The sequence below is a fragment of the Zeugodacus cucurbitae genome, chromosome 5 (assembly GCF_028554725.1).
Source record: "Zeugodacus cucurbitae isolate PBARC_wt_2022May chromosome 5, idZeuCucr1.2, whole genome shotgun sequence".
NCBI classification, from domain to species: domain Eukaryota; kingdom Metazoa; phylum Arthropoda; class Insecta; order Diptera; family Tephritidae; genus Zeugodacus; species Zeugodacus cucurbitae.
The window spans coordinates 818,048-845,205 of NC_071670.1; the positions used below are offsets into that span (position 1 = coordinate 818,048).

The 27,158-nt window shown below is 36.4% G+C and overlaps 1 protein-coding gene across 8 annotated transcripts in view; it reads right to left on the reverse strand.

Annotated features, from left to right (window-relative positions):
• Window positions 1-1,474: 1,474 nt before the first annotated feature.
• LOC105212684 (potassium voltage-gated channel protein eag) overlaps window positions 1,475-27,158 on the reverse strand; it is a 94,984-nt gene continuing 69,300 nt past the window's right edge. For 3 of the 8 annotated variants that reach the window (XM_054232285.1, XM_054232284.1, XM_029040452.2), the window contains 12 exons: window positions 22,056-22,187; window positions 20,534-20,646; window positions 20,260-20,403; window positions 18,930-19,026; window positions 18,356-18,702; window positions 17,983-18,138; window positions 17,781-17,853; window positions 15,414-15,613; window positions 12,769-13,021; window positions 12,080-12,489; window positions 10,122-10,412; window positions 1,475-7,509 (listed from right to left, as the gene is read on the reverse strand). In XM_054232285.1, coding sequence (XP_054088260.1) covers window positions 6,382-7,509; window positions 10,122-10,412; window positions 12,080-12,489; window positions 12,769-13,021; window positions 15,414-15,613; window positions 17,781-17,853; window positions 17,983-18,138; window positions 18,356-18,702; window positions 18,930-19,026; window positions 20,260-20,403; window positions 20,534-20,646; window positions 22,056-22,187 — 3,344 coding nt within the window. In that variant the 3' untranslated portion in view covers window positions 1,475-6,381. Of the gene's footprint in view, window positions 8,600-10,121; window positions 10,413-12,079; window positions 12,490-12,768; window positions 13,022-15,413; window positions 15,614-17,780; window positions 17,854-17,982; window positions 18,139-18,355; window positions 18,703-18,929; window positions 19,027-20,259; window positions 20,404-20,533; window positions 20,647-22,055; window positions 22,188-27,158 lie in introns of all 8 variants that reach the window. The other 5 variants (XM_054232287.1, XM_054232288.1, XM_054232286.1 and 2 more) reach the window with 5 other exon arrangements.

Sequence of the window (27,158 nt, forward strand, 5' to 3'; positions counted from 1 at the left end):
CACATTCTTCGCGCTCTCATCTTGTTAATTTTATGTTGTTCGCACGACGCAAAGTCATGTACATATTTATATCCGATCAGGCGAATATGCTTACGAAAAGAAAATGTCAGAGGGTCTTGTTGATCGCTTTGTTTACAAATTGCATTTCTGTCTGTTGCTAGTACAATTGGAAGCGTTGCCAGGTTGAAAGTGAATATGGAAAGTACTTACAGATGATTATGTTTACTCCCTCTGAGAAACCTTGATCACAAAATATATTCATAACACCACTTTTTTTTAGATACTATCAGAGGCATCTATTATTGTTGGGATTAAAGTCTACTAATGCGAAAGTTCTTTAGATAGAGTATGAGAGAGATTATAAAACCTCTATTGAATACTATTTGCGATCGAGATCAGTAGAAAGTCTGAAATAATTGCCTTAGATTAAGAAGTTTCGAAAACAAATTTCTTCAAGACGGAATTAGCCCATTAATATTCCAAGTACTTACTTTTGGAACTCTCTTTTTGCTTTTTTTAAATTTTAAGTAATAGTTCTTCGTACAATATATCTGTTATGTTCAAAAGTAAAAAACTCCGGTTTTCTTCCATATTTTTTTTTAATTTTATTGCATTATTTTGAGTTGTAAAATTTATATAATATCTTAGTTATTCCGTTAAATGTATCATTAGGTATGTATGTATGTATGTATTTGCATTATTAATATATTTTCTTCTAGATTTGCTCCATTTAGCATGCAATGTTTGTTTGTTTGTTACTGACATTGTTCTCTGACTTATACATTTATCATAGTGGTGAGTGTGTAGCGAGCTTTTGCGGTGTTTTAGTAAAAATTTTCTAGTTTCTTCAATGCATTTCTGGTGTGTTTAGGAATTGTCTACTACTTTTATTTTCGCTTAGCAAATACCACAAAGAAAACGCCTCAACCCCTACTACATTGCACATGCGTATGCTTTGAACGTAAACTAACGGTTACGCAGCGCGTTGAAGTTCGGCATTGCTTTCGTAAGATTTTGTTTCATTAAAAAATAATTGATATTTGTTGTATAGTGTTTAATGGCGTATAAAAGCGTATTTTTTTTGTTTTTAATAATTTTAGGTATTCTTCTAAGAATTCTTTTTTATTTTTATATTTTTTTTTCTAACTGGTTAATGTTGCAATGCATTTACTTCGTGCGACTTTCACTTCGGTTTTACAGTTACACACGGCTTTCGCTTGCAAATTTCGTTTCGTTTGTTTGCATCAGCTGTTGGCTGCTAATTTACTGTTATTTACAATTTTTTTAGTTTTGTCCTTTCGCTTCGTTCGGAAACGTTTCCTAATTACGTGTGTGTGTGTGTGTGTTTATAAGTGTAAATAAATTTAATTAATTGCACAAATTTTCTTCTGCTTTTTGCGTACGAATATTTTTCAAATGTAAGGCTTTGCAAGGAAAACTTTCGAAAAGAAAAACGCCAATTCGCTTACATCTAGGTAAATACTATATTCGAATATTTCATTTGCTAGTTGCTGCTATAAGCTTCACTTAGTCTGCACGTGTTGCTAATTTAATTTAATTTTTTTTTTTGTTGTCTTTTTACACTTGTTCTAACTGCTAGCATTTGTCTAATTTCGTATGCGCGCGTAGTTGACGAATTTGTTAAGCGTTTTTATTATTATTTATAAATATTCTCACTTAATTACATTATATATACTATGAACTATTTAAATTTGTTTTTTTTTTTTACAATATCTTAAGCGTCTAACGGTGCTTGCATGCGTCGCGCTTACTTCCGGGCTTCCTCCTCTGTATTTTACAGTTATTTACAGCAGTTTTATTTACAAATTTGTATTTAATGAAATTAAATTGAAAAAGTTTGTGTTATCTTTAATAAGTACTTAACTCAATTTTGCATGTTTTTGCTATTTTCTAAATATGCTTCTCATTTCCTTTACAACTACAAATGATTTAGGGTAAATATTTTAAATTAGATGTGTGTGTGTATTTAATACCATATTTAAATTGCTTGTCGTTTGTACAAATATATGTATGTTAGTGTGTGTAAATATACATTTGTCAAGTATCTAACAGGTTGTGGTTATGTCTTAAACGCAACTGTAACAATTAATTCGTAGATTAATATATACTTTCATTAAAAAATTAATAACAAATAAGCACAGTGTTAAATCACACTCAGGTAACGAAATTCTCGAAGTTTAGGAAGGTAAGTTGGTATGTCACTTTGTATTATATTTTGGTACAGTTATTGCACTATATGTATGAATTTGTAATACTCAACTGAAAATAGCTGCTCAAAATATAAATTATTCAGAAAGAACTTGACTTAACTTGACTCTGAAACAATAGAAATAGGTGTCGTAAGATTTTTATATTAGTTAATAGACGTTAGACAGATGAGAAATGTCAAACATACTTGAAACGTCACCACTCTGCTCTCTAGAGCTCAGGTCTCTTACCGTCTTATAAAAATAGTTCATGCGAAAGCAGAATAGATAGATAGTGCCTATATACCTCATTAAAAATTGGTAATACTTTGAACGTGTTCGATTCGCCTCCTCACTAGTGCTCTGCTCTCTTATAACAGTTCTTTCGAAAGTAGAAACAAAGAGAGTATTTGTGTACCTTTTTAACAGTTTTTATCCACGTGCTTTTGTTATCTCGAATCTATTATTCTAGTCCCTTAGATATATGGTATTTGCTTGTTCGAATCGCTAAATTTTAGAATTTTACTTGGGTACCAATAAGCCACCTTTGACGTCTGTCCTCGAGAGCTTGTCTTGGTCTTCACTAAACGTCGCGCGAATCTGAGAAGCGAAGACTCATCTTCAGGAAGTTAACTGATCGAGACATGCTGAACATCTATTCTTAAAAAGTCAAAGCATAGTCAAATCAAGTCAAGCTTTCATGTCAAGATTTTTACAATTTTTTCTTGAATCTATACAAGTTTGTTTACATGAAACAAGTAATTTTAACAAAATTTTGCCTATATTATCTAAACGTGAATTCGTTCAACATCTTATAATTAATTAATTATTATTAAAGGTACTCAAAGAAATATGCCGCGCCGTCTTAACTCTTACCTTACCAAGTGTCTTCTAATTAATTTATATAAAACAACCATCGAATAACATTTTCTCTATAATTTACCTAACTTTGTTCACTTATTGCTCTATTAGACCTAGGAGAACTATGCGTCATGTTGTCCTAAGAAATATATGTAGTTAAAATATGAGCACTTTGAGATATTCGAACTCAGTGTTGTATTTCTACTTTGAAACCGCTTCAGGCAATCTAAACAAGTGCAGCACAATCTAAAGCGCTGGCTTGCATGCCATATATCTATATTTTGCTAAGCTGTGTGATTTGCTAAAACAAAATCTGTTAATTCTCTATATGCCTATGTGAAGAAGTGCACGAATTCCGCTAGAAGTTTATTGCAAGTGAAACAAACAGTTCTATAACCTCAAACGCCTACAATTTTCATCGCAATCAATCAATATCACATTTACGCATGGTAATGTAAGTAGTTAGTAGTTGTTATGCTATGCGAAGCACCAAGTACTAATTTCAAAACGTAACTTTTCTATATATACAGGGTGTTGGTTGCATTTTCAACGCAAGCGAGTGTTTTTTGTGGAATTCTTTTTTTGTTCTGGACAATTTCTTGCAGATCGGTTAAAGTGAGGTGACTATAATTACTAGAGGAAACATAAATGAAGAGTTCTACATCTACTCTGAAGCTTTTACAGACCTAAAAACGTCCTCTTCATATTGGAAAGCTTGGTGTTCCACTTGTTCAGAATTAAAGTTAAACTGCATGGTGATTCGTCTGCTACCATCTTGCTTCCGTTAGAAAGTTTGTGCTTGATTTATTATTTATATCTTCTTTCCACTTTCTCGATTATTATCCTAGCTCAAAGGATGACACTAACATTGAGCTTTTTTTCAAGCGTATCTACTGACCATTCGTATTCGAATAAGGATATTATTATTGGCTCAATGGCGTACTCCCCTGAACAATTTTGAGTAGGTGATCATATTTGGGAGCTTTTAAGCGATTCTCAAATAATGTAGCTTAGGATCATTATAAACTTCCGAAGCACAAAAAGCTCCGATCTTAATTTTTATGAAAAACCAACTGAAAATACAAAATGCCTGAATGAAGAACAATCATAAGATCGCAAGTCAAAGGCAAAAGCTTGTAGACACCTTACTTTGAACCAATATCGTCTAGATGTGTGTTTATATACAAAAAATGCGCGCAAACTCAGCTGGCGTGTTGCCACCTCTAAATATTTACAGTGAGATTGAGAAAAAAATTATTTATTATTTTGCTTTTGTAATTCGATTGTCGTTTGGTTGTTGTTCATTTTGGTTAACGGTTTATATAGTTTAATTGTATTTGCTGTACTTCTTTTGCTGCTTCTCTGTTCTTCTTGTTCTTCTTGTGTAGAACTTAAATTTGTAAGTCACTTAATTTAGGCTAAATTTACTATTTTTTTGTTTTTATTTTATTTTTTATTGTTGTTATTACTATAATTTAATCTTAAGTTATTTGAATGGAGCATTGTTTTTGCATTTATTGCTTAATTTTTTTGTAGTTTGTTTTTGTTTATATTATTTTCCTATTTTTGCTTTGTTTGTAAATAACTTTCAACATTAATATTTTAATATTTTATTTACTTAATAATCAGTACCGTTTGCTTTGTTTTCTTTGTTTGCATAAATTTGTTCTTCGTTTGATTCTGTGTGTTTTCCATTTCAAGGACGGGTTTCTAAATGAAAACTGTAGTACAAAGTTTGCATATTTTTTTGTATTTATATGCACTGAGTTTTCTCAGCTTGTAATTTTGCATTCTCTTAAAATGTTCGCTATGTTTTGTGTGTGGCAGTTAATTATGCAATATTCTTTATTCTTAAAGAGTCGGATGGAAAGAAGGAACGAAATAAATAAACATCTTTTGAAATGTCAAAAAAAATCATATGGCAGCGCTGTGAAAGCTTCATTCAAACTAACGAAGGTGGCCTACTCTCGCTGAAAAAGAAACAACTGAATTCAGTGAAAGCAAGAAATAGCGAGAAAGAAATCTTAAAGCTTTTGTAGATAGCCTAATGGAGCTTTTCGTCTTATATTAACATATTATTTTTTCGAAAGTTGCCGAGCTTTCATAAGCGAAAGCTTTACACAAAGATTTATGTAGCGAAATCTTGTGCTTGAAAGCTCTGGAGGAAAGGTTACTTTGTTTCAGCGTTGTTTAAAATTATGAAGCAATTTTTTCTGTCTTCTGTTTCTTGAATTTAAAATATTATCAATTGTGGGTTTCTCAAAGCTGCTGAGTTTATAAGCTTTAAATTAGATACTGTTTTCGATGTTTGAAATTTTTTATAACATATAGCTTGCTAAGCTTTTACTATACGCTTTATTCATTTTCTAAAAAAAATTTGACTATAATTAGCTTTTCAGAAAAGTTAGGTTGTTGTTAAGAGCTTTAATCTGAATGTTTTCTGCAGTTGCTTTATAACGAAGCTTTAAGCTTAAAAAAACTGTCCATATTCCCTAAAGAGCTTTACGTAAAAACCAAAAAGTGCCACGAAAGTATAAAAAGTGTGTTTAAGAAAAATTGCACAGCCAAGTAGCAGTAGAAAAATAAAATCATCGAGCTTTGTTAAGGACAAAGTGTGTTTTTCGCAAATTAGTGGGTATTCAATTCCTTAAAAAGGCAAGGATCTTCAGCAAGCTAAGCATTTCTGCTGTCATCGTAAAGGTTCTATGTTTAATCTATAGTTATTTATGTCTGTACTGCGAGACGTTTTGGCCTCGGCCCTTGCCTCTGTCCGGCGTGTATAATCTATTTATGCATATTATATATCTACACAGCTTCAACAGGCGAGCATCTTAGACTCGCTTTGTAATACATATTTACAAATAAATTTACAAATTTTCTAAGCGGCTTATAATTGGTTTTTGTTTTTCAGTTTTGCTTTTAACTAGATGACATTTAATTCTTACAGCTTGGTAGCTTTTTAAATAATTTCTCATAGTCATAATATCTGGTTGGTTATCACAAATATTTTTCTGCTCAACGCCACAAAATGCTTTGCGTATCGCAGTCCGCAATTTGGTTTTCTAAATTTTAAGCTTTCGAAAGCTTCTATGCTCTAGTTGACCGAAAATTGAATTACTCGAAAATATGCCTTTATACAACTTATGCTAAAAATGAGTTCAGCAAAAGCCGCAGCAGCGTAAAATTATGATGAAGCACTCCGCCGCATCTCTCCTCAGCTGTACGCCATCGTCTTGCGCAGTCCGCTTTACTGTCCGTATTATTGCTCGAAGCTACTGCCAGTGTCCGATTGATGGCGCACCAATATTTTGGGCTAGAGAAATTCACGCTTGTTGCGTCCACCGCCGCCACTACCGCTACCGCTGGATGTGCCGCTAGTGTTGCCACCACCGCCTAGCGACGACGGACCGGCCGTTGTGGGCGATGTGGCTGCGCTGCTCGACGTTGCTGTTGTCGGTGTTGTTACCGTGGGCGCCGTCATTGGCACCACCGCCACAGTCGTGGTCGCCACAATGGGTTCCTCTTCCAGCAGACGCTGCTGTTCTGGACTCTGCACATGTGATGGCTGCTTGGGAGGCGCTGGTGCCTTCCTGCTCTTCGAACGCCGTTTCTTCAGCATTAGCGGTCCCAGTCCATTGCCGCCTTGTGTCGCCGCTAACCCCATCTGTGCTGGGCTAAGCAGGCTGAGTGTCTGTGGAATGGGCGTGGAGCCTGCGCCTACCGCCACAGTTGCGGACGTCGTAGTTGTAGGCACACCAACGCCTCCTGCGCCGCCACCACCTACACCGCCGATCTGTACCACTACACCCGAGGCGGCGCTTGTGCTGATGGGTGGCGTGGGCGGCACCGTTGAAATTGTTATCACAGTGTCTGCAGCTGGCGTAACCGCGGTCGAGTGCGTGCCGCCACCGCCGCCATCGACCACACCAATTCGCGTGGTGAGAACTGTGCTGCCAACGCCCGCAACAGGCGCGTTAACACCACCACTACCCGGTCCAAGTTCATCAGCTGGCGTTGTTTGACCCGAGGATTCGTGTGCAGGCAACCGTTTCATCAGCTCACCTAACAGGTCCTCAATGCGTCCTATGCGCTGCTGCATGCGTTGCATTTCCAGACGTACGTCGACCTTTAAATCCAACATGGTTGCGATCAAGTCGCGCTGTGCCATCGTGGGTGGTTGTTCGCGCAAACCTGTGTCGTAGGTGTCTGATGTGGTGGCGCGCGATGAAGCCATTTCGATCTGCCTTTCACGCTCCAAGGCAAGATTACGCTCCTTAGCCGCTAACGCAGCCGCCGCCACTGCTGCTGCAGAGCCGCTTTCGCCAACTAGCCGCGTGTCACGACTGGGGGGCGAGGCGTCAATCTCGCCGCCTTCGTCGATTGTGTCCTGGCGCGCAAGCGCCGCTTGACTGGCCTGTAGTTTAGGAGCTTTAGGAAAAACCTGAATTCATTCATATAATTGAGAGAGAGAGAAAGAGCGAGAGTGTGATGAGAGGGAAATAAAGGTGTGGTTGAGTTTGACCGCAACCGCGGGTCGGCAGGTAGGCAGACAGGCAGCAGTTTTTGGGGTAATACGCAGTGATGAGGTTTTTATGTTGGGTTGGGTGAAAATGTTGAAAAACGAACGGTGAGCAGTTCGTACATGTAGAGCGTGGTTTAAAAAGTGTGCATTTGTGCGAGAGCGAGCGAATAAAACGATCATATCCGAAGTGCGCGTGCGTCGGTCAGCACGATGTTTCACGAAGCCAACGAACGGAAGTTTAATTTTGTGTTGCAGCCATTTCAATGTCCAGGGTTGCATAGGAGTTGATGATTGTGGAGGTTTTGCGGTATTACAGGGTAGATTAGGTCAAACGGTATGCATGCATATTCATTTTTTTGGGAAGTGAGAGAGGGAAAGATAATGTTTATTAATAATTGGTTTAATTTGTTAGATTTTTTAATTATTTTTGTTTATTTAACGATTGAGCGCGAAGTTTACTCAAATCAAAACTTACTGCTATAAAAACTAAACTGGACATTCGAGTAAATGACAAAAATAATATTCAAACTCAGAATCAACATACTTTAACAAATCATACAAGTACATACCAAAAAACCTCAGCATTAAAACAACTGAAAAGCCAGACATGTAATCGACAAAACAGCCAAGTAATAACTAGCAACTAAGTCACAGTTTTCTCTTATGCTATGTGTGGCAACGCTGGCTTACAATCATAGCAGACACTACATTACAAATCTCCCAGTGCTGCCAACTACTTTCCGTACTATTTGCTAAATCATACTCAAATTTCAAACAAAATAAAATATTTTCGCTTTGTTAACTAATGTATATTGTGTCTGCTACATTTACTAACATCCAGTATGCGTATGCGCCGCCATTTGCGCTCCACCCACGAAGTAGACGCCGTCGCGGTGGTCAGCGATTCCAAGCTCTTGACGCGCTTTGCGGCTGCTGCCGCCACTGCTGCGGTTGTCAGCGGATCCCTCAACTCCATAATTTGTATGCTCATCTCTAAAGACTCGGCGCTCTGCAAAGGAAAGCCATTGGTGTGCTTTTGTATCGCCGATAAATAGGATTTGAGGGGGTTTACGTCTCTGAAAGGACCGAATGCGGACGGAGAAAATGGACTAGCTATACTCGTACTCTCAGGAATGTGTCGTTAAGGACTATAGCTAGCTACTGGACTGTCTTTACTTAAATTTTTGAAAATTTTAAAAGCTTTTTCGAATCAACGAAAATTAAGCTTAATCTTAAAAGCTTTTAGAGTTACAACTATTTACGCAAACCTTTCTAAATTGATATCAAAATTTGATTTTTTTATTTTTTATTGGAAATTTTTAAAGCATAAAGTTCCAAAGCTTTAGAACTTATTGGAAAGTTTGTGGGAGCTTTTGGAAAGCTTTTTAGAGCTTTTGAAGATCTTGATCGTGCTTTTTGGCGCTTTAAACGGAAATATGTTCTCTGGTATCCCTAATTTTTTTCCTGATTTCCTTATTGTAAAATAGAAATTAAGCCGAAAATTATACGAAGCCTTAGTCAAAACAGAAAATAATATTATACAGCCAATAATTAAAGTGGAAATCATATAAAAAATTTGTGAGATCTTTTGGAAAGCTTTTTAGAGCTTTGAAGATCTTGATTGTGCTTTTTGGCGCTTTAAACGGAAATATGTTCTCTGGTATCCCTAATTTTTTTCCTGATTTCCTTATTGTAAAATAGAAATTAAGCCGAAAATTATACGAAGCCTTAGTCAAAACAGAAAATAATATTATACAGCCAATAATTAAAGTGGAAATCATATAAAAAATTTGTGAGATCTTTTGGAAAGCTTTTTAGAGCTTTGAAGATCTTGATCGTGCTTTTTGGCGCTTTAAACGAAAATATGTTCTCTGGTATCCCTAATTTTTTTCCTGATTTCCTTATTGTAAAATAGAAATTAAGCCGAAAATTATACGAAGCCTTAGTCAAAACAGAAAATAATATTATACAGCCAATAATTAAAGTGGAAATCATATAAAAAATTTGTGAGATCTTTTGGAAAGCTTTTTAGAGCTTTGAAGATCTTGATTGTGCTTTTTGGCGCTTTAAACGGAAATATGTTCTCTGGTATCCCTAATTTTTTTCCTGATTTCCTTATTGTAAAATAGAAATTAAGCCGAAAATTATACGAAGCCTTAGTCAAAACAGAAAATAATATTATACAGCCAATAATTAAAGTGGAAATCATATAAAAAATTTGTGAGATCTTTTGGAAAGCTTTTTAGAGCTTTGAAGATCTTGATCGTGCTTTTTGGCGCTTTAAACGAAAATATGTTCTCTGGTATCCCTAATTTTTTTCCTGATTTCCTTATTGTAAAATAGAAATTAAGCCGAAAATTATAGGAAGCTTTTGGCAAAACTGAAAAAAATATTACTCGTCCAATAATTAAAGTGGAAATCATATCAAAAATTTTATAGTGCAGTGTTAAAAAGTACATGGTGAGCATATTTTTAGTTTTTCGTTATTTAAAAATACTTTCGTTAGATCTATTTAAGCGTATTGTAATTACTTTATTGCCTTGTCCACCATTACTACTCGAAGTACTGCTCTGCCGGGCTTGGGCAGTGCTCTCACGCAGACTTTCGCGGGCGCTCAAACTTCTCGAGACTGCTACCTTGGCGCTCGTATCGCTAGCCGAATCGACACTTGAACTGCCCAGAAGGCGACCCCATTTACTAGCACGCGTACTACGCGCAGATGGTGGACCCGATGAGGGCGAGGGTGATGGCGTTGGAGAGGGTGCGGCAGCTGTTGTTAGGATGCGTGAGTCCTCGGTGAGGGTTAATTTAGCGGGCAACTTCTTGGATGGGTTGTCACAAACAAACACGAGCAAAATGCGGGGGCAGCGCCGGAAAAGAGGTTGCAAGGATATCAAGTAAAAAGGAAAACAAAACAAAACAAAACGAAAAACCCACAAAAATGTGGCAGTGGTGGAAGTGCGGAAGAAGGTTTGATAAAAAACAACAACATATTTTGGTGTTGTGAGGGTTAAGCGTGTGTAAAATAGATAAAATGAGCAATAATAAAATTTTTCGTTAGTATGTGAATTTCGAAATGTTTTTGTGTAAAAATTTTGTTAAAAAAATCAAAACAACAACAAAACACAACAACGAACATTTAAGCCATCCAAATTTGAGGGGTTAAGGCGAATATGTTGAAGCAAATATTTATAATAATATAATGTTATCATTAGATTTGAGTTGGAAGAGTATTGGAAATGAACAGTTAGTTTAGGGCGAAAGCAGGAATGTTTTTTTTTTTAATTTCAGATGAGTGGGAAGAGAGAAAAAGAGACAACGAGCATAAGTACGAGTATCACGCATGTGTTTACATATATATATTATATATATATGTATTTATTGAAAAAATACAGTTATTTTTCCCCGTTAAAAATTTTAAAACGAAAAAATTACGCTAAGAAATATATACAAATATATACATACATATGTATGTATAGACAGTAATTGCTATATCTGTTAAAGTTGTATATATTTTAACGCCTAAAATTAGGCAATATATGTTATATAGATCATCACAAAACATGCGATGTTTATTTATAATAGTTTACATGGTTCTTTCTATGTTTTCTGTGAACTAAAATTTTTTGACGCCTAAAGGTATACTACAAATTTACATAAAAACCAAAATAAATGGCGGAAGAAAGATGTAGACAGTAGTAAAATTAGAAGATTTGCTTGATCTATTTTAAATAAATAATTTTAAAAGGCCCAACAACAATATTTGTTGTATTAGAGTCTTTGCATGCTTAAAAGACTTAAGTTAAAACTGAATATAACTGATGTAATATTATTTTAATTACATTTTATAAGATTTTTAGAGAAAAATTTGTTATTGGGGAAAACAGGAAATATTATATTAAGAATAAATAAGATGATACAAATTTTGTAGGTAGAAAAGTAAGACAGATTTTTTACTTTAGGTTGACGATTTGGCTTAAATTTATCTAAAATCACAATGAAAAAAATTTGAAAAAAAAAGTTCAAAAACTATACAGGGTGTTCTAATTGATATATTATAATTAAATAAATGTACAGTACACACTCCTTCTTGGGTTCTACAAATATTTGTATACTTGAACATGGAGCCACGTACTCCAGCGTTACTTTCGAACCTTCATACTTACAATTTCCAAAATGAAATTTTCATTATTTTTCTCAAATTGAACATTAGTTATGAGTAACGGTATCTAAAGCACGAAATTAACAATAGTTTATACAACAAACACACAACAGCACATTAAATAATTTAATACAAAAAATGCTACCAAAAAATAATATTTATGGAATAAAAATAAAAATAATAATTTCACAAAATGCATTTACCGCGCATAAAATACGACAACGTCTCACACATATGCTACGCTACACACACACAGACAAAAAAAAAAACAAACAAATATTTACAAACAATCGTTGACTTACGTACGTACACCCTGTGCCCACATACCTTGGTGCGATCCGCATCACCGTCGCCCTTCTCCACATCGCTTTGGCCGGAGACGACCTCTTTGGAGCCGGTCTGCACCTGCGGCGTACGACGGAACTTCGAGAATATCTTACGCACCAGATGATCTTGATTTTGAGGCAATTGAGGTTCGTTTTTACGCCGTTCGGCCAATTCTTTCTCGCGCTTCACATCGGCCACCTTGCGAAAAATCAGTCGATGTCTTAAATTGTAGGTGAGCACCAGATTGCGTGCAAAACTATTCGCAAATGCCGAATAGAAATCGAGGACTTCGAGCAATTTATCACGCTTGATGGCATGCAAATCACAATAGGTTAGGGCGCGCACATTGGCAGCGCTCTGGCCAACGGCCGAATCCTTCCAGAATTGATCGCCGAAGACGTCGCCCTTACCTGTGAGCAAAGCAAACGATATGTGAGTTTCATAAAAATACATAGCTCGGCGGTGCGGGTAGGAAACATACAAAGTGTGTGTGAAAGAGAGATACAGAGAGAGAGAGAGAGAGCGAAAGATATAGTGTACAATTGGAAATAGTTAGCGGCCTGCAAGGAGAGTGTGATTAAGTGCAAATTAGGATTGACGCAGCAGAGGGCGCCTCCTAAAAGTGCGCAAACTACGGAGGCACATTTAGAAGGCTTCGTCTTTTGGTTCAATGGCTTTGCAAAACTCACCCAATATTGCCACAACCTCATCGTCCTGTATCACCTCCAGGCTGCCGGTCACAATGAAACACAAACTGTCGATGCTCTCGCCGGTGTGATAGAGCAGATCGCCGGGCGCCGAGTGCGACATCATGAAGTGCATGGCTAGCGCGCGCAGACAACCATCCGAGGCAAGACGAAATGCTGGATGCTCGTTAAATACTTTGCGATTTAGATGAACACAAATGTCAGCCTTCATATCTTTCGGACAATAGTTTAGTACCTGCGAAGTGGCCAAGCCGCATCATAAACGGCAAAACGTCAAACAAAGTGCGAGAGCACAAACAAAAACAAAAGTGATGGGAGTGGCAAATAAAAAACGATGTGGAAAAACAGAAGAAATAAAAAGAAAAATAAAATGTGCGGTGAAGAGAAATGAGTGCAGAGAGAGAAACGCGGTCGAATGTAAAGTAGAAGTAGTGATGAATAGTTGGCGCGATTGAGAGCGATGAGTATAAAATCCAAAAAAATGATGAGTGGATAATGGGTATTCATGATGACTCAAGTCGAAATAACATGTCTAGTGAGCTTTTTCTTAAGACGAATGCTTTCAAGAAAGCTTTATGCGTTGTGGTGAAAGCTTTTAGCAGCTTTCATAAAACTTTTTACTAGAAAGACGAGCTTATGACTTGTCTGCACTTAGTGAATACCCATTTTGATGAGTTGATGTTAGACGTATGTTACTTTTACTTTGAGAAAGTAGCTGGTGATATTAGTTATAAAATAGCATGATACACACGCACACTCACACATACGTACAGACATTTTCGAATCTCACTGGGAAATGGAATTGAGTCTGCGCGCTTAGAGAGATCCCTCTTTATGACTACTGAGTAAGTTAAGTGAAATTTAATTTAAAATAAAGCGAAAGCTTACGAGTTCTTTTGAATTGGTAAACAATCTTAGAAGCTTTTATTGAGCTTTGTGAACTTTTAAAAAGTATTTGAAGTTTTCATTGAGTTTTTTCGAATTTTTAATAAAATCTTTGAAGCTCTCATTGAGCTTTTTCGAATTTTTAATAAAATCTTTGAAGCTTTCATTGAGCTTTTTCGAATTTTTAATAAAATCTTTGAAGCTTTCATTGAGCTTTAATCAATTGAAAGCTCTCTTAGCGCGCTTTCAACTCCATTTCCGACTGAGACACCTGGCAACTTTTTGTTTGCTGCTTCGCTATGTGAGAGTAAGTGTTCGTTCCTTGGGCGATCGGTTTATATCTCAACTATGTATGTGTGTGTTTTGCTACTAATGAGTCAGCCCTAGATGTTTTCTTAGTACAATTAGCATAAATATGAGTTCGGAACTGTCTTTTGGGTTTAACTGAATTTTGTGCTACTGTTGTTGTCTATTGTTGCTTGTGGTTATTGTATTTTATGTACGAGTATTTGTGGTCTCTACTATTTTAGGCACAAACTACAGTCAACGAAAATGGTATAAAGACGCTTCTATCTGTTTCTGAGCGTAGCTTTTGCGCTTTTATAACGATTTAAACCAAATGCGCTACAAAGCTTTGACAAAATCTATTAAGCTTTTTAAGTTAATTGTTTGTTTTTTTTTTGGTGAGCTTTTGAAAATTGTCAATGATTTGGTTTAAATTCCATCTAAAGGCACGGATTTGACGGACGCTTTTCGTTTTGACGCACGGATTTGCGGTTTTTATGAGGCGCTAAACCGAGCATGATGACCGAACGAGCGAGCTTACCTGCACGTAGTTGAGGGAGTAGAGAAACAAAAAAAGAGAGAGAGAGACGAATAAAATAAAATGCAAAATTGAGGTTGATTCGAAAATTAGTTCGAAAATAATTCTATAAAAGCGTGAAAAGGCGGAAAAGAGTAAGAAAGTAAATAGCAAACATTTACAAAGCGTTTGTTAAGCCATAAAAAAGTAACGGTATAAAAAAGCGCTAAGCGAGAAATAAACGCTAAAGATAAGTATGAAAACCGCTGCCTAAAAGCAAATGCAAACATTAGAGGGGCCTTAAAGGCGCGCTTAAGAAATGTTGCGCAAGCAAATTATGAAAATGGAAATGCAAATACTTTTCAATGAGAACCGCGCATGAAGCTTTGGAAAGCGCCTATAACTATGCACCACCATTTATACACACAGCTTAGAGTGCTTAAACTTTTTAGTGGCGTTGGCTGAGTGCGTGGTTGTGAGTCTGAATTTAGTTCGGGTGTGTGAAGTTGGCTGTGGTGCGTGTGTGTCCGCTGTGTTTGAGGTTATGGCGACCATTGCGGTCGCTTCTTGTGCGTGTAACTCTGACTTTGCGTGACACATTAAGTATTGAAGTGGCTTCAGTTGCTTGTGTGTTGCGGTGTCAAGTGTGTGAACCAAATTTTATTTAAATTTTTTTCAGTGTACTTTTTTACAATTTTTGTGTTTTAGTTAGAATAATGTCGAGCACACTTCGGCTACGCTGAAGCGCTGCTAACTACTCAACTAAGTTACTCAACAATTTCGCATACAATTTACATACTTTACAAAAACAAAGCTCTTCTGCTTGCATACATACGTACATACTCAGCATACTAGCAAATCGCAGCATAAATATGCATTTTTTTCTTTGTGTGGCTGAGGATGAGTGTTAGTGTCGCGTGTGCGTGAGTGCGTACATTACCTTTTCGGTGTCCAGGCCTTTGGTCATGGCCCACGTGGAAACCACATAGTCCATGACGCGTTCGCTGAGCGCCTTCGGCACCTCGTGCAACTTCATGAATTCGCGCACATTGTTCAGCATGTCGTGGTACTTCGCCGTCGCTGAGGTCATCTGCTGGATGATGGTCGTCACGTGACCGAATATCGTCGCGTACAGCAGCGCTACACGGTGTGGAATATAGTGGAAATGGAGAGAAATACGAATGTAAATTAAACGTGTGCTTATTTATAAGTGCGTGCGCGCAAGCTCACTGGGTTAAGTGGACTTTTTTATGGCGCTTCACAAAAAAAATTAATTTCAATTATAATCCGTTTTATGCAGCATACTTTTCGGATACTTAACACTGAGCAGAATAACAAATATGAAACAACACACAGATGGAGATGGAATGGGAGTGTGGGATGTGGGTTGTGGGTTGTGGAACGTGACGCATGTTGATGGCTTGAGGATTAGGGGTATATGGTGAACAGTAGGTGCGATAAATACATAGAACTTGTAGAAGAGCTGAAGAAATTAGTATGCGAATTACGAACGCAAGCTAGAACAGTAATAAATGCCCAAAATTGTTGTTGTGTCATGATTATGAAGGCGGTAGCAGACGAGTGGCAGTGTTGAGTAGTTGAAATAATCTATAGCTACAGTTAGTTATTAATTTTATGCTTTTACGTGAACTACAACAACAAATGCTTAACGTCCTTACCGTTTTGTTTCAAACAGTAAAGGGTTGTAGCTCAGGCAAAAGCAGCTGTGGGGTTACTAGTTAATTCTAAAGGCTGACTATTCCTTAATGAGGGTTTCGAAAATACTATTCTTTCATCACTTTTTTCTGGCTAGTTTGAAGAAGTCTTCGAAGGTGTTATAAGCTTTTTAAATGGTTCTATAAGCTTCTTCAAATGTTCTATAAGCTCCTTCAAAGCTTCTTCACAGTTCCTATGAACTTTTTGGAACAATTTGTGGCGGCTTTGAAGATTTTATAAGCTTCTTCTACTCAGGTCTTTTTTTTTACTCAGGTCTACATCGCATATTCTAATTTCATGTCGTGGATATTAGTCTCTCTATCAGTGAGATATTACTTGAGTGAAAACAGGGCTCAGGATCTCCTGTATCGTATAGTATCATGAAAGGCGCTACTGATTTGTTTTCCCACTTGATCTTTAGTCGGTTTCCAGCAGCGAGACGGGGAACTCCACCCTCTTAAAGTTGAGATCTCTAAATCCATGAAAATTTACAATATCAGATGGTATCCCAGCTTAATTGAATATCGTCTGGTAAACTATTGTTCTGAAACCTAAAGTGAACTAATTAAAATTCCTGGAAGAATATGCTTTTTGGAGCTCTCTCGGTTCTCTTTTCCGTATGATTGAAACTTTTAATTAACCTTTACCCTCAAAAATGAGTGAGAATCTACGTACCATACACAAAGTAGCACATCAAGACTCTAAAACATCCATAACCTACAATTTGATCATCAAAAACTAACAACACCAACGCAAAACAAAGCGAAATCCAACGATTTTGTACTTCGTAAAGCCTTCAAAACTCACGCATAGCGAAGATTTGTCCAACTATTTTAAATTTGGTGACGCAGTGTTGTATTTTCGGAAACACATTTACAGTTTATATACAGTTTTGATGTAGAATATGGTGTTTATGAAAATTTTGTACAGAGAGAAAAGAGAAGGAGTTGCAGTTAGAGAGTAGAATGTACCAGTGTTGAGCTTTAAGCTCCTTGTTCGCTTTCAAGTAAATAAAATGCATGAAATGGTGTCAGTGGTGGTGAGCGGTTTTTCGATTCGATTTCATTTTAGCCTACAGAGCGCTACTAGAATGTGTACTGCCGCAAATGTGATGCAGAAACAACAACTATGCTACAGAATGTAGGTTTAACAGGAAGAGTTTATGAGTTTATTTGAACTGAATTTGGATTTTGTTTAACTAATGAATAATTATTCAACGGAGGCACACTACACCAACTCAGCATTTATTAGTTCTAGCGGCGTGACGGCAGCGAAATGTGTGAGCCCGTAAAGCTTTGAAGTTCCAAGGTGAACCGTGGGCTTTTTTTGTGAAAAGTTACGATTTTTTTTAAATCGGTCAAGTTTCAAATTTGTTTTCGAACAAATAGGAATTTTTACCGTTAAATTTAATAATATAACAAATATTTTGAGTTGAGTTTCTTGCTCATGCTTTTCATTTTCTTTGTTTGTGCTCGGGGCGCACACATTTGCTCGGCTGCCGTTTTGCGTTTACGTCTCTTACGAAGCGTTGCGCAATTTCGTTTCGTTTAGCGAAATTGGACGCGGCAACGGAACGTGTCGGACACTGCACCTGCAATAATCATCATGCAGATGGTGAACACCTTCTCGTTGTCCGTCTCGGCGGCCACATTGCCGAAGCCCACCTGCAAGTATACAAAAGTGATAACGGTGAAAACATGCAACGGTAAATCACACTTCAAAAAAATAGTTCACTGTTTTCTTTAACTAAAGTTGATTTGCAAAAGAGCAGCGCTCGGCTGTCTGGAACTCACCGATGTCATGCACGTCATGGTGAAGTAGAGCGCCGTCACATACATACTCTTGCGCGACGGACCATTTATCAGTTCCGGTCCGGTGTCGTTGCTCCAGATGTACGAGTATGGCGATTGCGTCACATTTGCCAGCTTCCACAGCCAACTGTACTGTATCTATTCGAAAATAAAAACAAGCAAATAAGTGCGGAACAAAAATGTCAAAGCGAAATTGAATTGGTCGTAAAAATAACGCAAGCGAGAACAAAACGAAATGGCAGTGAAATGGTGAAAGTATTTTTTTGGGGGGAAGAGAAGAGCAGCCGGACAAATTTGTCATTTGTATAAACGCTTGTTTCCTTTGGACAATGTTTGTGTCATGTACCACACTTACTCCATTGTCGGCATCGCTGCGGCCGATCGAGTACCAGATGCAGGCCAGCCAATGCGCCACCAGCATGTAGAAGCAGAGCAGCAGTATAAGCATCGCTGCGCCATATTCAAGATAGCGATCCAACTTGCGCACGACGCGCCCCAGTCGCAGGAGACGCACCACTTTCAGCGCGCTGAAGAGCGAGCCTATGCCGTCCTCGTCGCGGTCAAAAGCGTTGAAGACGTCGTACGGCAGGCAGCTGAGCAGATCGATGATGAACCATGACTTTAGGTAGTTCATGCGTATCACTTTGGGGTCGCTGACGACCTCGCCGCCAGGGCCCACGAACGTTGTGTGGAAATTTAAAACTGCAAAGAGGAGGTTGAGAAGAAATAGTGAAAGTTTGGTCATTCAAATGTATGCGAGTTCAGTGTGTATATAAGATATGAATGAGAAAGCATTCCGGAGCTGTGATGGCCTTAGATGGACCTACTTTAACACGTTTTGGTCCATATTCCTCTCAAAGAAGCAACTCTCTTGTGAATGGAATGAGTTTACATACCTCTAGTTAATATTGGTTACTTTCTTTACTCACCGATATCTATAAAGAATATAACATCTACTATGGAATCGACGACGAGCAGTGAGACGTCTTCTGAAGTTTTGTTTTTAAAAGCTACATTGTATGGCACCTGCAATATAGTTATCAAAATCATAATAAGTTCCTCTGAAATTAATATTTTACATAAGACATTTGCTTAAGAAGCTTCACAAATGGAACACGCACTCATATGATTTCCAATAAGCTTAAATTACTATCCATTCTTCAAAAATATATATTCTAACCTGGTCTTCTTCTCGCTATAGCAAAAAGATAAACATATTAAATCATTTGGAGTCATATACCTTGAGTCCACTCACACTTATAAAGGCTTTTAATCATCGCACACTCATTCGCTCACTCTCTCCCACTCTTAGAAGCTATGTAATTTTCACTTGAGCACACAAATCACATGATTTTTAAGCACTCGACGAGTGTACAGCTATCGTTTAACATACAGAGTTACCACATCGTATTTATTATGCTCAAAGAACAGGAACACATAAATGTTGGCTCACTAACCCGCTTACGTTTCAGGAGTTCGTATATGTCATTCGGCTTGTTGCGAATTCCCACACGGAATCCCGTTAACGATATGTGTGTGTACTAACAGCACACAGAAACCTCATTCAAAGCGCAAATTTTGAATATGTAATGTAATAAAAGTGGCAGTTTATTGCGCCTGAGTGGAGTACATACATCCACATAACGGAATTTTATATTTCGCTAGAGACCCTGTGCGAAAATCTGGCGGTGGACTTAACTGAGAGCTCAATGACAGTAATGAATGACAGCTTTACGGGTTCAGAAATGCTTTATTCGGTCGACACTTCTGTGGATTATCTCCTGATATTGGGGAAGTAGTTCTTGGTTCTCAACTGAAGTGGGCCAGTTCCAAGTGGAACCGACATTGCTAGAGAATACATGAAATAGCTCTCTTATACTCTTACATTTCTCATGTATAGGAGGTTTCTCAAACCCATTATGTAATTGCTAAAGAACCCTTAAGATCTATAAAAAAACTGATAATTTATTGACTATTTATGCTTCTCGAATGTAATTAGAATTAGTCACAATACTAAAAAAGTAATTATTTTCTTTTCTAATATTCATTCATTAATAATTTTATTTTCTCATTTCTTTGCAGGTAAGTCAACTGTACTTCAATAATTTACGACCCTTTTGGCTGCGAGCATATTAGAGCATGCCACCAAAAATTTTCTGTCGACCATTAAAATCAGTCAATTTCATAATTTATGCCGTTTTATGTGCGTGTTCCATTTGTCACATACTCCACACCACACACCGCAAACTTATAGCTTACCATAATGGCTGTATAAAATGTTAAACACAATATCACCCAATCCCAAATCGCTTTGAATGCACAATAATGCAGAAGAATGTGTGGCGGCGTCTTTGGCGCTTCTTGTCTGTATTGTGGCATAATATCGGCGCTGAGTGACATCATCTGTAAGAGCGAAATGAAGCGGCAAGCAGTAAAGATAAAGCAGATCCACAATCAGTTTTAAGAAACACAAAAAGTGTCTTAAAGTGTGTGAGAATTTAAGAATTTCATTAATCACATGGTTAGTACTTACATGCGCCAAATTGGATTGTTTCGTTGGATCCTTTAGTGTTGGCAGATGTGCGCTGAATTGACGACTTCGTGTCACCGAACGCGCCAGTTTGGCGAATTTCGATAAACCTAAAACTTGAAAGTAAATATCAAAAAGTTCACATTAACGACAACAACACAACACAACAACGACAACTAAAAATTTCAAAAACAAATAGAGAGAGTAATCGGCAAATTTCAACAACAATTAGAAGAAGTAGTTCATGTAGTAGAGATGATAGTGTCTCAGTGTTTAGGTGAAGTTCATAAAATGAAGTTGATGATGGAAGAAAGTGTTGATCATAGATAGTTAAAACCTCTTAGTGGACCGCACAGTGTTTTTTTATAGTTCTTTAGTGTTTTCCGCTGTTTATAGTGTGTGTGTTTTTATTATATATCTGAGATTACTGCTTTTTTCAGACGATTACCATATTTCGCGTTTGTTCCTATTTATTTAACTTATGGTTTATGAATTCGAAAATCCAATTTTTTCTAAATAATGGTTTTTTTTTGCTGAAATTTTGCCTTTTAAAAACTATTGGAGCTATTCAAAAAATAATAATAAAAAGCCAATTGAAGACAATCACAAATTTTGGTGCTTGAATTGAAAAATTAACAGTTAATTAATTTCGAAACTAGAAATTCTTCCAATAAATATCAAAAGTTTGAAAGAAAAAACTTTTTGAAGAAGGTTAGAGGTTTTATCATAATATTTTTGTATATTTAATGTGCTTTCAACTTCCATATACTTCCCTTCTACTACGTTTAAGTATTGGTTTATTTCTTCTTTTTCTGAATAAACTGTTAGATTTTTTAAGCGTTCGTAATGTTTATTATATAACAGCTGAAACTTTATACCATGATATCTAAGTTGATTGGCTTTCAGCACTTATTCAGCTAAAGAAATGGCTTGCTGAATAAAGCGCTGAATGACCAAAAGATTGCAAACATTGATAAAAAGATTCTTACCTGAATAAATCGCTTAATGAAAAAACTGCTTGCAAAATCTGGTAAGAAGATTCAGTCTAGATATGTCTTCTATAGAAAATTATATAGTTTACTAACACCACTACATAGTTTAGATATATTTACGAAGAATCTTCAACACAGTTAAATAATCTAGTGTTTTCTTGCTTTAATTATCAATAAAATATATAGTTTATGCTTTTCTAGTTTCGAAAGTTATGAGGAAATAGTGCTGCATTCATGAAGAATGACTCTTCAGACTCGAACATGCAAGAGCTAAAGTAGAAAAAGAGTGCCAAAGCATAGTGTGACTTTACAAAAATGTATGCTGCTTCATTATTCGACTTTTGAGATATTAATTTCACAAAATTTTGTCAATTCAGATTAACAAATTCGCAATGCTCCTAAAACTATGCTTTGACACTCAATTTCAGTACGAAACACTTTGTTAGTAAATAGGTCTTGTATAGCGCACAATTGTGTTAGTTTAAAATAGAGATTCTTCTACTGCTAGTAAAGTTTGTTATTGTTTTACTTACCACCCTTTGTGTCTTCGCTGTCGATCGGCTGCTTGAGTGCCGTGATATCCCGAAATGTTAGCAGAAATAACACAACCAAATCCCTTTCGTTGCGTATTGGAGCGACTTGCAACAGCAGCCATAGCGGAGTTTCTGTGTGTGCAACATAGAAGAGATTTAGGAAATGATTAGAAAATGAATAAATTTGTAAGAAAGTGTGAATCTGCTCTGGAAATGAAACTACAAAAATAATTATATTTTTGTGATATCTTTTGTATAAACAAAGTCTTCTGAAAGTGAGTATGTGGAAAGCCCGAATACGGGTTGAACCTTCCTGACTCTTTATAACATAAAAAGGTGTGACGCCCTTACGTATGCTACTTCTTTTGCTAATTGCTAACAAGCGCATGTTCTTAATAATCGTTTGTCTGAAGTTTCTCGCGACACAGCTGTTGCTAGTCTTCCATGCGCTAGCTACCACACAAGGTTAAACGTGGCATTGTGGCAAAGCGCCTAAATTTATACTAAGTTTTTTGGAACAAAATCGAATTATTAGAGAAATATATATTGTTATACCCGCGGTCCTTTATTAGTATTTATTTTTTCCCCAATTCAATTGCTTCCTAAAGCGCTCCAGCAGCGCTAAATTGAATTTCGTTGTGTTCGCTAAGACCAACCTCCAACTTTCATCGATTGTTGTTGTAGCAATTTTGACTTAAGGTCGCAGGTTATTGAAGCGCAGTGCTGCAATTTCCGCACACAAACAATAACAAGGTCATCAATTTTATGATTTGTTGACACAAATCAATCGTGGTTTTTGGAGGTGAGAGCAACAACAAAAACATTACCATAAACTGCTTATACAGAAGCAGAACGGGTGGAGCCGCAGTCCTAAAGAGTCCTAACAATGCCAAGTGGAAAATATTAATCAAACGAAAGGCTTCAAAAGCGCGCTATTTGTAGGGGAAGTGAAGGGGGCGTAGGCACGTGTGGCGACCATTGCGACATGTAAATTTTTCTAATCAACAAAACTTTCCGCGACCATTAGCGACAATGGTTCTTTGGATTTGTAGCGTGAGCTCCATGCGCCGGTGGCATGTCAAACTGCCGTAAAAGCTTTCAGCTGCTGTTTAATAAATTTTCGTTCTCTGTTTTCGCTTTCGTTGCTCCTTTTATTGCTTTTGCACTTTGACATTTTGCTTGTCATGTTTTCTTGCCCTGACATTGGCGTTCTTCCAAAGCACTGTTACTTGCGCCTCATGTGACTGGCCTTAAGCTGTCTTGCTATTTCTTCGCCGTATTCTGACAGCGTCCACTTTGTTTTTGGCCAAATTGGCTACCGCATGTCTGTCCGATAATAAATATGAGTGATTCAGCATGGCTACTAATTTACATGCGCGATGAATAGTGGAAGCTTCGAGTTGAGGCTTCATAATTTGACCTTTTGCGGTGGTTATGACAATTGAAGCTATAGAAGTGAGGTCAGCAGGGTTTTAAATAATTGTAGAAATCGATGATAACTAGAGAGCGTACTAGTTGTACGACATATAGTCTACATTTCATGATAAAAGGGAGAAAAATCGTTGTTCGAAGGCTAAATAGAAATGTTTAGCTCTTAATTATCATAGTTTCACACCCATTTCTATTCTACTTAGCAAATACAGCGCCCAATGGAAAATTTATAACCTTTTTAAAGTGATATTTTTATCTATAGTCCTCCACAATGTTCAAAGATATCAGTAGTAGCAAAGCTATATGTATTTCTAAGACCTCAAGAGAACTGCTTCATAATTGAGAAACCTTTTTTTCTGCTCGAATGGCAAGTTGATAGCCTAGAGGAACGCTTCTTCGATTACCCTTGTTAATATGGCTATTCAGAATTACCTCCCACCTTTTAAACGGATAACTGACTGAACATCGGGGAGCTCCAAACCAATTTTAATCTATTTAATAGTTCCAAATATCTATAGAAGAAAATTCGATTGTCATATGTTATTTACTTTGTCCATTACAAATCGAACACTCATTCCTAATGACCTTTCCACACACCCATACTCTCATACGTTCAAAAATATGCATAACTGTTCATGCTCTTCTCTCTGATTAACCTCATAATGAGTGTAGGTGCGTGTAATATGAGTGAGTGTGTGTGAAGCTGCTAAGCGCCTGTGCATATGCTTTATGGTATATAAATTTTAGTTGGAAATTCAGCACTGCAATGTGAAATGGTGAGAATTGGTAAAACGCACTGCCGCTGCAATTAGTGGCACTCAAATGGCCACAGGCAACTGCAAAAGCGTACTCTGTGGGGTTCTCTAACTTCTATATTTGCCTCGATCAAATATACAAATTGGTGTTGTAATGTGCATAATACATACAAAATTTGTATTTTCGGAGAGTTTGTTACCAAATAACAATTACAATAACAAAAAAAATCGTTTTGTTGTATTCTGCGTGCAATTAACTGGCGTGTCGTGCATGTTCCGGCTAATCGATAAGAGCTACATATACATATATATAATATATACTTATATATATCTATATACTCGCTTCATTGCCTATGCCTCATGCGTGTGGTATTTGTGTGCGTTTTTTTTTTTATTAAGCACGTGTCTTTGCTGCATTATTCATTTGATTAGCATGCAAATTTCGTAAATAATTAAAATGTCATTAGCCTGCCTTTCGGTTAATTGAATGCTCGCTGAAATTTTAATTGAATTCCAGCAAATATTCATAACACCATGCGGAGATATACAATATATTTTAATAAAAAATTAAGTAGTTTTTTACAGTTAATAATTTTATCTATAATTATTTTTCTGATGAAATCAAATTTTGACCGGAGAAAATCCTAATTTGAATTTTTTATTTTAATTATTTTTGTGTAATACTATTATATTATCCAGATATATTTGCTTAGCTTCTCTATACTTGTTTAGACGTGATAAAATGCCGTTTAGAGTGTCTACTTATAGACGCCAAATAGTATAAAGCGAGTGTAACAGCTGCGTAAGTTATTGAGTCAGCGTAAACACCAAAGCAACAACGTGACAAATTCAGTGAAATTCTTGGAAAATTCAACTCAATAAAAAATAAGGGAAAGATGTCAAAAATGTTGCCATATTTTTGCAATTCTTATGCAAATGTATGTATATTTAACACTTAAAATGAACACGTTCTTATCAAAATATTCGAAATAATGTATACCTAACCTAAGCTTTCACGAAAATCTAATATCATCAAATTTTCATTAAAAAATCTGACTACACGTCTCTTTCAATGCTGAAGTATGTGCTCCTCAATTCCTTCTGCAAATATTTTCACAAAGAATTTGAATTTTCCCACAACCGTTTTTCATACACCCGATAAGTTTATTCAAACACCTTCGCATGGTTTCTTCTCAAATCAAACTGCAACAACATCCAGAATAAGCCATATAGTCCAATAACAATAAAATAAAACTTTAGCGAATAGCTGTAGAAGAAAGAGACATAACAGTAAAATAATTTTCGCGAACTTTTGTCATATGTTTATAGATCAAACATGCAATAGAAAAGGCGAAAATTAAGACATAAAATAGCGATTGACAAATAAAAGTTGGTTTAAGTTTCCACGATGGTTGGAGGCATACAACATTGTTTCGGTTTGTCTGTATTATATGTTGCAGTTATGTATGAAATTTCAGATAAAAGAGACTAGTGGCTTTTGTGAAAACTCTTTTTTCGGAACTGTTGGTCAAAAGTGATCAATTCGTAATAAAAAACATGCATTTTTAATACTAGAAATGTATATTAGGGTGACGTCCTTTATGAACTATTTACGAGCTCTCATATGTATGCTATGTTGCCAATTTTCACACCAAGTAGCGATTCACTAGTTACTGAACCAATTAGAAGTATATTTCGTGTTTATAGTAGTCCATTCTTTTCAAATCAGTTTATATCCCAGACGCAGATGCATTTGCAGATAATGCATTCATAATCCTATTAGATTTCTAACTGTTCAAGTCCTTAAGTCTTCATTTCCTAAATTCTTATTCGTTATGAACCGATTCTGAGGCATTCTTTTAAAATTTTTATATAGATAGCTGTTCCAAATATCTTCCTGATCTCGAGCTTCGAAAATTTATGTCGTCAGATATCTCTCCAAGATGGAATTATGAACTAACGTTTAACGGTTATCATACTAATGTGGCATCAACAACTGTCTACTGTTGTTTTTTAGCTCGCTACATTTTTACAATTTCTACGAGTTTTTGAGTGGGAGAGTTCGTGTTTTCATAAATAAAGAGTATTTGCCTAATTTGCCATTCTTTATTAGCTGCTGTAGCTTTGAGTCAACCGGTCGTTTTGTACTTGGTTGCGACTTTCCATACTTCGACATCGTGCAGCCGCATTGAGCATCTGAAAAAATAATCCAAATAAAGTAAACCCAAAGTGCAGTTAAAGAGCAAATTATTGAAAATTAAAATACAAAAACTAAAGCAAGCAATAATTGTGAATTCAAAGGTCAATAAATGAATGCAAAAACTCATTACTTAAAAAAAAATATATATATATAAAGCACATAACTGTACATTTAACAAAAGGCCAAAAGTGTAGTGAGTTTATGTTTTTTGTTTAATAAATACCAGAAATAATATTATGCGCTCAATGCCTAGCCATTGATGACGTCAATCGTGTGCTTGTAGCTTTCGCCATTTATTCATTATAGCCGCTGCATTAATGCTGATGACTTTGTTACAACAAACAAAAAAATAACGGTTAATTTATAAGCGACTGACTGGGGTGCATTGCCTGAGATATGAAAGGCAATTAACCCTTCACTAATGGCACTTAGCTTAATTGCTGTTAGGATGCACTTTTATTATCTGCTTTATACTATCATTTATTGGCAGTACTTCCAATCTACACACGTACTATAGAGACACTCTAAATAGGGGCTGAATAAGTCAATATTTTTATGTAAGCTACGAGTAGGGATGGATAAGATAGTGAGTCGTCTTTAAATTACAAACATTGTGAGCCTAAATGCAACCCTGAAGTTGTCAAAAGACTGCTTCTAGCGGTATTTCGAGCTTTATAAATGTAAAGAATGGAAGAAAATGAATAGAAGAGATGGAGA